General features: G+C 38.9%; 1 protein-coding gene across 7 annotated transcripts in view; it reads left to right on the forward strand.

Annotated features, from left to right (window-relative positions):
- The window catches only part of TRERF1 (transcriptional regulating factor 1), a 95,284-nt gene that overhangs the window by 78,394 nt on the left and 6,000 nt on the right, over positions 1-10,890 (forward strand). For all 7 annotated transcript variants that reach the window (XM_042478960.1, XM_042479007.1, XM_042479016.1 and 4 more), the window contains 8 exons: positions 784-850; positions 2,437-2,576; positions 4,826-4,929; positions 5,614-5,683; positions 6,232-6,320; positions 7,882-7,995; positions 9,083-9,280; positions 10,087-10,295. In XM_042478960.1, the coding sequence (XP_042334894.1) occupies positions 784-850; positions 2,437-2,576; positions 4,826-4,929; positions 5,614-5,683; positions 6,232-6,320; positions 7,882-7,995; positions 9,083-9,280; positions 10,087-10,295 (991 nt within the window). The remainder of the gene's footprint in view (positions 1-783; positions 851-2,436; positions 2,577-4,825; positions 4,930-5,613; positions 5,684-6,231; positions 6,321-7,881; positions 7,996-9,082; positions 9,281-10,086; positions 10,296-10,890) is intronic.

Below are 10,890 nucleotides of genomic sequence, written 5' to 3' on the forward strand. Positions count from 1 at the left end.
TTTACGTGCTTGTGGCTTTGATGAGGATGATGGGGTGGCAGTCCAAGGTCTTTGGAACATCCCTGGTGACGGACAGCTGTTTCAAAGGTTCAGGGACAGGTTTTACCCATCACCTGTTGCTTGATCTTATTAACTGGAAATGCTAGAGATTATAGGCCACCTGAATACAAACATTGTATTTTCTCCTGTTTGAGCCAAAACACACTGCAGAAATAATCCAGTTTGAAACTGCTTTAACTGTTCTCGCTCAGTGCTAGGGAATTCTAGGAACTGTTGTTTTGTGAGACTTTTATCTCTGTCAGAGAGCTCTGGTGGCACAATAAACTACAATTTCCAGGAGTCCCTAGCAGTAAACCAGGGTGGTTAAAGTGGTCTCAGACTGGATTATTTCTGCAGTGTGTTTTGGCCCTTTGTCTCAGGGCCCATTTGCACTACAGGAATATAGTGCTATAATTTCTCTTTAACTTCCATGAGTCTATGGATTCCTGGGCTTTGTAGTTTCATGAGGCACTGGAGCTGTTTGGCTGGATTTTATAAATAGCCTTCTCTAAACTGCATTTCTCAGGATTCCATAGGGCAGAAGCATAGTGGTTAAACTAGAATAATAATAGCACCGATTCAATAGTGTGAAAGGGTCCTCAATTTTGTTTTGTTTTGTTTTGTTTAAAGCTTTCCTGAAATGGATCAAACATTGCTGTGGAAAGTGAAAAGTACCAAAGATGTACTAGTAAAGGGTAGCTTCTGCCTCTGCATAAAAAGCCACATTCCTTTTCCCCCTTTCAGATAGTGTTGATGGAAGCATTGTTCCAGTGACCCCAGGACCTGGAGAACAGACAATTGACATAGAACCGTAAGAATAATTCTCATATATACACATATTATTTGATATCCAGTCTAGTCCAGATGAGTTTTTACATTTTATTTTTTCTTAAAGTCTTAAAGCATCACACAATTCAAATGACATAATAAAGACAACATGCAAGAGATCAAAATTCCAGATGGTAAGAAGGGTTTCCTAGAAGCAAAAAAGGGACCAGCTATAACTCATTAGGAAATCATGGTACATGCCTCAGTATTTGACAGTGTACTTGGTTGTCACTAAGTTGCAATGATCAGTTTTAAGATAAAAATCCAAATGGAGAGGAGTCCCACATCATTGAGAAATATTTTTAAAGGCTAAAAAACAGTAGCGAACTCTCTGAGACTCTGCTGCTAAGATTCTTGAGGCGGGGGGTGGCTGGGGGGGGGGGGGAGGAAAACACCAAGATACTGCTGTTAAGATTCTTGAGGTTTAAAAGGGGTGGAGAAAATGGAAGATTCCTGGGGTAAGAAACATAGGAGCAAGAAAAAAGGAGCCCTGTGGACCGTGGTTACTGGGTATGGGCCTGGGGAAGACCAGGTACACTTCATCCTGTATACATCATGAAAGTGCCAGGTTTCATAAAGGATACAATGGCTTTGAGCATTTGTCAGTCCAACTTTTTGAATTTGATTTGAGGCCCAGAAGTGAACAAAGCTCATAGTAAAATCTACTCCTGATTAGCGTTTAGGATTCTGGGTTCTCATTCCTAATTACCTCCTAGCTTCTATCATTTCTGCAGTATAATTTTTGGCAAGAAGTGATACATCTTGTTTCTGTTGTAGTTAAACAAGTAGGAATTTGAATCTTTGACCATTTACTGCAAAACACCTTTGAGGTCTTCCACCTGATCCAGAGCTATGTTCTACCAACCCCTGATTTAAATTTCTCAAAAGAAGGAAACCTTTCCAGCCTTTAGGCCTTACTACTGTGTTGCAAGAGATGTAATAACAATAAAACTCTCTGTAGAATTTAAATATTACTCAGAATGGGTGGTACATGTTTTCCTTAGCATTCCCCAGTATGGCATCCTTCAAATGTGTTTGATTACATCTCCTATCATCCCCAGCCTGCATGGGCTACAGGTAGGGAACAGCTGAATTAATACAGTACCAAAAGCTATAATTCATTTTAAAGATTTTTCCCCCCAGTTATACTATTTGAATAGAGTTCAGAAGATGCATACATATTTGCATGTGGTTATTAAGCAGTTATTACCCAAGATGGGAAGTCCTTCCTGCTTTGTGTCACAATGAAATTTCACTGATTTTGTTAATTAAGAATGCAGGGAGATGTTGTCATTATTCTATTTATGTTGTTTTGTGGGGAATAATATCACAATGACTGCTCAGCTTCCTTGCTTTTCTAAGAAACAGTTTATTTTAAAATACAGGTGAAAGCTTCATTTGATGTCTTCTGCTCTCTAACATGACCTTTCTTTTCCTATCTAAGCTGTTGTTTCTTCTAGACTCTGTTCTTAATACTGCTGTTGCTTGCACAGATTGTAAATCACAGACTGCAGATAACACATCAGGCCTTCATCTTTTAATGCTTTCTGTTTCTTTAATTGATTTCAGACGTATCAATATTGGATCAAGATTTCAGGCTGACATCCCAGAGCTTAAAAATATAGCATCTGTAGGGAAGGAGGATCACAAGGCCATCTTAGTTTGGAAACCATGGCCGGAACTGGAAGATAAAACTTTCCAACAAAGGGGTACGATGGTGTTTCTATTTTTAACTCACACACAACAGTGTTCTTTTTATGTTATCAATATGTTCTTTATTTTCTGGTTTATTTTAGAGACCTAGTTGCAATTCAAGTATGGTTTAGTTCAAATTACTCCAGTGTAGTTTTTTTTTAAAATAGCTTTTGTTGGTATTGCATTCCAGAAAGATTGGAATGGATTCAGAGTTTTGCTTGGTACAGTTCCATTATTGCTAGAGCAATGGTCTTCAGGAATTTCCTTTGATTACTCCAAGGTTGAGAAAGCCTTCAAAACAGTGTTACAGGAGGTCCCAAGGTCTGCATAAGGGAGGAGAATCATTGCCCCTTTGGCTTCTTCCATCAGCAAATTCCTACTGGATCTTGGTTACTTCTGTAAATGGAATAAGTTCTTCCTTTTTCAGAGGACCAGGACTGAGGCCAGATCCTAACCTAAGAGACCTCCCTTCCAATATGATACATTGAACCCCTGAACAATGCATTACCAGTGTATCTAAAGAAGATTTGATTTATCCCCAAAGAATATTACCTGGAATGAACCAGTGTTGTAAATTTGTACTATGAGGTTAACACTGATACCTAAATAGTACTAACTTGGAACAGAATGAAATCCTGAGATAAAACTGTAGCACTTTGGTGCAGTGGCTCCCTAAATTGTTTTTGTAATGGCTTTTGTTCATACAGTGGGCCCTCACTATCCACTGGGATTTGATTCCAGGATTCTCATAGATACAAAATTCCATGAATACTCAAATCCCATTATATACAATCAGGTAGTAAAATGGCAGCCTTATCTAAATGGCAAAACCAAGGTTTGCTTTTTTAGAATTTATATATACATATACATATATACCAGTATTTTTTTTTAAAATGGTTGAATCTGTGGATGCAGAATCTGTGGTTATGGAGGGCCAACTATATACATATAGGAGTTATAGGGAAAGAAAATTATAAAAAGAAAAATAATTCAAGTGCTCTTGAAGTGGAAGTGATGTAATCATAAAAAATTACATTCACGACATAGCCAAAATGTAGAGTTGTATTCCCTACCATATCTTAAGAATTTGTAAATAGCAGAGTAGGCTCTACTTAAAAGGAGCCCTGGTGGCGCAGTGGTTAAATGCCTGTACTGCAGCCATTCACTCGAAACCACAAGGTTGCGAGTTCAAGACCAGCAAAAGGGCCCAAGCTCGACTCAGGCTTGCATCCTTCCGAGGTCGCTAAAATGAGTACCCAGACTGTTGGGGGCTAATTAGCTTACTTGCAAATTAGCTTACTTGCTGTTCCCCACCCTAGGAATCTTTGGAATAGCGGTATATAAATAAAACAAATTATTATTATTATTATTATTATTATTATTAGCTTAAGTATTTGGTATTTTCACTCATTTCAGTAGGGAATAGACAGGTTTCTGATATCTTATTAAATTGTTGTTTTTAAAAGGGAATAGCTGTGGGGAGTCCCACTATTGAGTTAAGGCAGCTAACCCAATAATTAAGTACAAGTTTCAGTTTGCTAAGAAAATGTTTTACAGTTATGTTGTAAAAATGTCGTACAATTATTTCAAATTGCTGCTGGGTTTTCATTAGGCTGACTGGTTTGAGAGGCTTAAATTCATCTACCTGCATCAGCTTGTTGATTTGTACTTGAATGTATCACATAAAATTTATGCAATGCACATCTCCATCATTATTGCATAAAAGTAATTGCAATAATGATTTTTCATGGTCCCTTTCATTCTACACAATGTTCTAGTGCTTCAGCAAACTATAAAATCCAGGATTCTCTAGGATGCACTCACAGAAGTTAAAATGGAATCATAATGCTATAATAGTGCGATATGAACAGACTTGTCTGCCTGTGTAGACAAACATCTTCCAAGGTCTTTTATCCTGATTACCTTTCTACCAGACTTGCTTCATAATATCACACATGCTTATTCTTTTGCACACATTTTTCTCTCTCTCTCAAACACACACACACACACACACACACACAAAATATTTTCTTCAAAATCCTGATAGATATCTACATCACATATATGTATATACATATCCATTTTAATATCCCCTTTGACAGATTGCCTCCCCCCCCTTTATTTCCCTATATTTGCAAAATAAAAATCCAAGCTTGTTGGAATTATAATGTTTGCATTGGCTTTATGAGATTCAGTTGCATGTGCTTACTGACAGCCTTAATAGAAATGTTTGACAGTGTGATTCTGGATTATTTTGTTACAGTGACCAACCTCTTAAACATGTGTTGTTCAAGTGTATTAACTGGCGGAGGGACTAATCTAGAATATGGTTTGCATTCTCTCTTTGAAGCTAAAGGGAATATAATGGTAAGAAAAGTTTTTTCCTCATATTTTCTCAAGATCATAGAATTGTAGAGTTGGAAGAGCCACAAGGGCCATCCAGTCCAACCCCCCTGCCATGCAGGAAATCTCAATCATAGCATCCCTGACAGATGGCCATCCAGCCTCTGCTTGAAGACCTCCAAAGAAGGAGACTCTACCACACTCTGATAGATGCTGAAAATAAATACCAGACAGAAAGAAGCTTTGAAATGATTAATTGTGAAAATGTGTACTCATTTTACATTTACAGCAAAGATAGACGTCCATTACTCTCCTTCTTAATAAAGATTTTTGTTCTAATAATTTATTTTTTAAATTGTATTATTTCCTTTTTAAAGAAAAAATCAAGAGGTCAACCACTAATAATTATCTGTGCAATCCTGTGCATATTTGCATAGAAGTAAATTCCACTGTGTTAGTTGGGCTTATTCCAGATAACAGTACATAGAATTTTTTTAAAATTGTCCCAGCAAATTAGGATAACCTGTTTGCCCCCAAACAGCTGAGTAAGGAATGAGTATTCTTACTAGCTATGGTATGTTGACTGTTCAGTTGGGAACTGAACATTTTCATAAACTTGCTATTAAAAGAATAGCAAGTATTACGGTAATTAAAACTGGGCTATATACAATTTAGTATGGTTTGTTTTGCCTTTATTCTATCATGTAGGTTGCTGTGGAGATGCTTCTTTTGTTGAAACCAAGAAGAGCAAAATCAATGGCAAATTATCATTATGCTGGTAAGTTCCAAAAAAAGATGCATGAAGATTATATTCTGGCTCTGCATAAGAGCCTTGGTCATTGGCTGTGTCGTAGTAGTTTATCAGACAAGGGAAATTGGAAGTATAATCCAATGGCAATCTGAACACAATCATGGGATTTAATGTTATTGCGTGATAGAGTACCACGCGCAATTTTGGACAATGGGAAGTCAGTCCAAACGCAATCTTGGGGTTTCACATTATTGCGTGATAGACTACCACATGCAATTTTGGGCAATAGCAAGCTATTTTCAGGCAATGGAAAGTCAGTTCGAACACAATTCGAATTCACGTAAATTCGCTGAACTAGCTAATTCACATGAATGCGTTCTGGCCCCACTTTCTTTTCATTCGAAATTAAGAGAAATTCCTCCCGTGTGATCAACTCCCTAGAAAGGAAGGTAGGAAAGGAAAGGAAAGGAAAGGAAAAGAAAGAAAGACTTTTTTCAGCTTGAGTGCTGAAAAGAGGGAGTCAGTAAGTTGAAAGTAAAAATTATAAATGGTTCTTGCCTATTTGTTTACTCCAGGTTCAGACCAGTGGACACCTGTTGAAAAAAAACTGTTCAACAAAGCCCTTGCCATACACAGCAAAGATTTTATTTTGGTACAGAAAATGGTAAGATATTGTCATCTATTTTTCAGTCCTAGCAGTTGTCGTGATGGGATAGACAGCAGTTCGTTATTCATCAGCTGAATTGATTCAGGAGATCATGATTTCAAGAACTTCACACTTTGAACTTGCGATAGATATCTGAGCATTTAGTTTTCTTTTACAGTGCCTGTCATAAGGAGTGTGAGTTAGCTGCTTAAGTTAAGAGTGAACAAATTTTGTTGACAGAAAAAGAGAGAGTGAGTTTGCACATGTGGGGCTGACTGGAGAGATCTGCATTCAAGTTGGCTCCACACAATCATGAAGCTCAGTGTGTAACCTTGAGTCACTTTGGGCTTCAGCAGATGGGGCAGGAGACCACAGGCTGAGCTCTCCTGCCTCTGGTGCTTACCCAGTTGAGTCCCTGGGTGGGCACAGGTGGGGGCGGGGTGTTCACACACCCATCCCCCCCATTGACCCAGGCTGGGGCCACTCCTTACCTTGCCAGCCTGCAAACCATCTGAGAATCCCCCCAGTCATCCTGCAGAAATGGGGCGCCTGGTTTCTGAATCAGACAGGGCAACTGGGGGGCTTCTTAGGTGGTTCTTAGGTCAGCAAGATAAGGTGTGGGGGGGCAGCTGTCAGAATAGCCCAGTTTTGCTGCAGAGTTTCTTAGAAACCCCTTTCAAAACCAGGGCTATTTAAACCGGGGTCAGAGTGGATCCTCTGGATCCGCATCTATACTGCCACAGGGGTTTTGGGCTGTGCCTTCTAAATTAGACAATGCAAGGCCAGGGAAAACCCGGGCCACTTGACCTGTGTGGACAACTCTTTTTCTCTTGACCTATCCAAGCTGAGAGGATAATTATTGTCTAGACTGAAACATCATACCACCCAGATGTCTATGGATTGTTGGCAGGGATAGAAGTGAATGTGTGGGAATAATATTTCAATAAAACCCAAAGCCCACTTCTGTCCTCTAAACTTGTTTGGTTTTGTTTATTGATTAAAACGTATCTGATGATCTCAGGGTGGTGTATAATAAAATCAGAGTATAAATAATGCTGGAATTCAGGATCAAACTTAGATATGTAGTCTGGAATTATGCATCCATAGAGGATCCATATTCACAGCCCTTACATAGTCATGATCATGGCACAATTGCCCACAGTTGTACTCCCCCCTAGAACTACTTTTCGGGGCAACAGCCACATAGAGAAAATGAGATACATTCTGCTGGTGACTCAGGCACAGGAGGATGACATAGCTGTGATGATCAGAAACAGGGAGCCCTGTTTCACTTTCTTGTCATAACTTCTCTAGTTGGCAGGAGGGGGTGGAAATGTCACCCACCTGTGCCCTAGTCATCAACCCACTTCCCTCTGTGCAGTGGGACACAGAGAAGTCCCATTCCCAGACCTCAATTTCTGGCAGGCATATATTTGGTACAAGTTTTAGACTTTTGATAAGATGCAGCATATTAACCAAAGCCTAAAGAAATAATGCTTTTGATTTTGTCTCTGTGGATATTGAGCACTACACGTTCATGTAATAAAATGTCAATAGCTCAACTATCGATTATTTGTAGGTGAAGTCTAAGACAGTTGCACAATGTGTGGAATACTACTATACTTGGAAGAAAATCATGCGATTAGGAAGAAAGCATAGAACACGCCTAGCAGAAATAAAAGATGAACATCTGGTAAGCCTTATTAGCAGTGTTTTTAAGAAGGAAAATTCAGCTTTTTAGAGAATTATTTATTTTTGACATTCTTAGGCTTCTGTATATAACAAATCATGAAATTCAAAAAGATAGCTTTGTACGTGTTATAAATCTTGTTATACGGGACTATTATTTTTCACTTCACTTCAAAGGTCTAAATATTTCTACATGCATCCATGCATAGAAATTGATATATATTTTTCTACTTTAAGACATACTGAGATACTCCTGGAGCACCTATTAGTCAGTAGTAAACCTCATACTTTACTAGCAGGTGGTCTCAGATTCAATCCCTGGCTTTTCTAGTGCAAAGAATTGACTACTTCATGATTTGAACCTCTGCCTAGGGAGGGACTGTCAATCTGTCTAGACAGTACCAAGATGGCCAGAGAAAGAGTCTGACAGTGTAAGGTGGATTCTTGTAGGTGCAAGAAAGTTTTTAAACATGAATGCAAGAATAAGGGTAAAGATAGAGGCAACCTTTTTTAGAACAGTGGGAAGAGGATGAAAGTACCTTTACAACATTACGTAAATGTACTGCTTATTTTCTTGGGACAAGTTCTAGGAAATATCTTATTGCAAAGAATGGAAGAACTCATTCCCATTCTAGGAAAAGGAATTTACATTCTTGTATTCTAAGCAAAGAATAAAGACAAATATTTCTCTTATTGCAAGGCAGAAAAAACAAAACCAGTGTTGGAGATATTTGTGTTTCCACAGCCACAATTTACTTTTCTCAGGTCTAATCTGCATTGCAGAAATAATGCAGTTTGACACGGCTTTCACTGCCATGGCTCAATGGTGTGGAATTGTGGGATTTGTAGTTTGTGATGGCACCAGAGCTCTCTGACAGAGAAGGCTAAATATCTCATGAAACTATAGATCCTGGAACTCCATAGTATTGAGCCATGGTAGTTAAAGTAGTGTCAAATTGTATTATTTCTGCAGTGCCAGAGTAGATATCACTCATGAGGTAATGTGAACCTATGTAGGTTTACTCTGGCAAGTTTGTGAAGAACCCAGGGTTTCTTTCACTAATTTTCTGTAAAATGTTTTTACCTTTCAGACAAGTGAGGATGATGAGTTAGAGGAAGAGGAGCACACAGAGGAAGACAGAAAATCTGTCAAAGAAGAGGAAGTTGAAATCCAGAATTCTCCTGATCCTCCACCAGCTGCTGTTTCTGCACCCATTAACCTGCCTTCTCTGCAAAGCATCATGCTTCCTGTTACCTCTTTTTCCTGTGAAATGCCAGACTGTGGGGCTGTAGGTGTATTTTATAATGGTTAGAATAACTGCATATGTGGAGGGAGCAGGTCCGGGTGGGTTCTTTGACTGCACTATTGTGCAGAATCTTGAATCACTGCGTTCATTTTCCAAACAGTAAGTTTCTGCCCCTGAAGACTTCCAATAACAGTGAAATTTCAGAAGCTGAGATGCAGCAGGGTGGGTGTTCCCTTGAGCTCCCGATCCCAAACCTCCAGGGACAGAACCAATTTGAAAGAAAATTATTTTATTTTAAAATTTTATACATAGCTTGAGCAAACGTGGGTTATAAACTGAAACACTAATGTAAATATTGAAATATTTAATATTCTAATCAGTAGTAAGAAATTTAGTAACACATATTAAAATGACAGTTTAAAAAACACCTTACTTGCAGTACCACCACTCTGACAAATTAGAAAGTTTGTACTTTCCCTTTAAATATTTATATTCTACTCTTCTTGTAAATTAAACTTAAAGCAACTTCTTGCAAAAAGGAAATAACCGCTAAGCTTGTTTCAGTGTGTAATGTTCGTATGTCTTGAATTTAATTCATATGAATTGGAGTCAGTTCCCTGCTAACTATTGAAATGCACATGTAGACAGGCCACACTGTCCCTGTATGTGCGTGTGCATGTGTTCATAGTGTTAAATATTCTGAAGCTGTTCTTTATGTCCACATCATATGGGCATGCTGGTTGGTGGATTCTGAGAATGATAATCTGATTTTTTTTCAAGCTTTGGCTTTGCTTTAGAGGACCAATTGGTGGTTTGTTTTTGATATTTTGTTTTGTTTTACTTCTTAGATGTTCAGCTCCAGACAAGCTCTGAATGGCCATGTCCGTATTCACAGTAGTACAAACCCTGTGGTGAAATCCCGCTCCAGAGGCCCCACTGCAAAGCACAAGCCCAATTCTGAGAATGATTACTGCTCTCTGAAAAGCTCCCCAGCTCACAGTACCACAAGTGGTGAGACTGACCCACCTACTGTCTTCCCTTGTAAAGAATGTGGCAAGTGAGTAAATATGCATCCATGACAACACAGAGAGGTTTGCTATTTCCTATTACAAACCACAGGGGAAGATAGATATTTACTAAGATAAGAAAGGTGCCATTTTGGGTAGGTCTCGTTCTTGTTGGTAACTCTCTGCCATAGTCAAGGATGGCCTTTTATATGGTATGTGTGTGGTGTGTATGAGAAAGCAAGAACTCAGGGGTTCACATTGGGGGCTTGCGAGGTGACATGCAGCCCACAGGGTGCAATTTGCCTATCGTTGTATTAACGGTGACAACATTGTAATGTTGTCATTCATTTCACAGTAGCATTTGATTGTCATGAGAACCAGCATGGTGTAGTGGCAGGAGTTTTGGACTAGTACTCTTGGAGACAAGGGTTAAAACCCCCCCTTGCCATGGAAATCCACTGACTGATGTTGGGCATGGCACTCTTTCACCCTAAGAAGGTGTAAGGTTTCCATAAGTCAGAAATGACTTGAAGGCTTTGTGGTACTGAGGCTACATAGGAGTGTACACTTGCTTGGAAATTAAAATTCCAGAAAACTGGGATTTGCTTCCATACATCATCAGATTGTGCTGCATATTTGGCTTTG

Source organism: Sceloporus undulatus, chromosome 1 (genome assembly GCF_019175285.1).
Source record: "Sceloporus undulatus isolate JIND9_A2432 ecotype Alabama chromosome 1, SceUnd_v1.1, whole genome shotgun sequence".
In the NCBI taxonomy this organism is placed as follows: Eukaryota; Metazoa; Chordata; class Lepidosauria; order Squamata; family Phrynosomatidae; genus Sceloporus; species Sceloporus undulatus.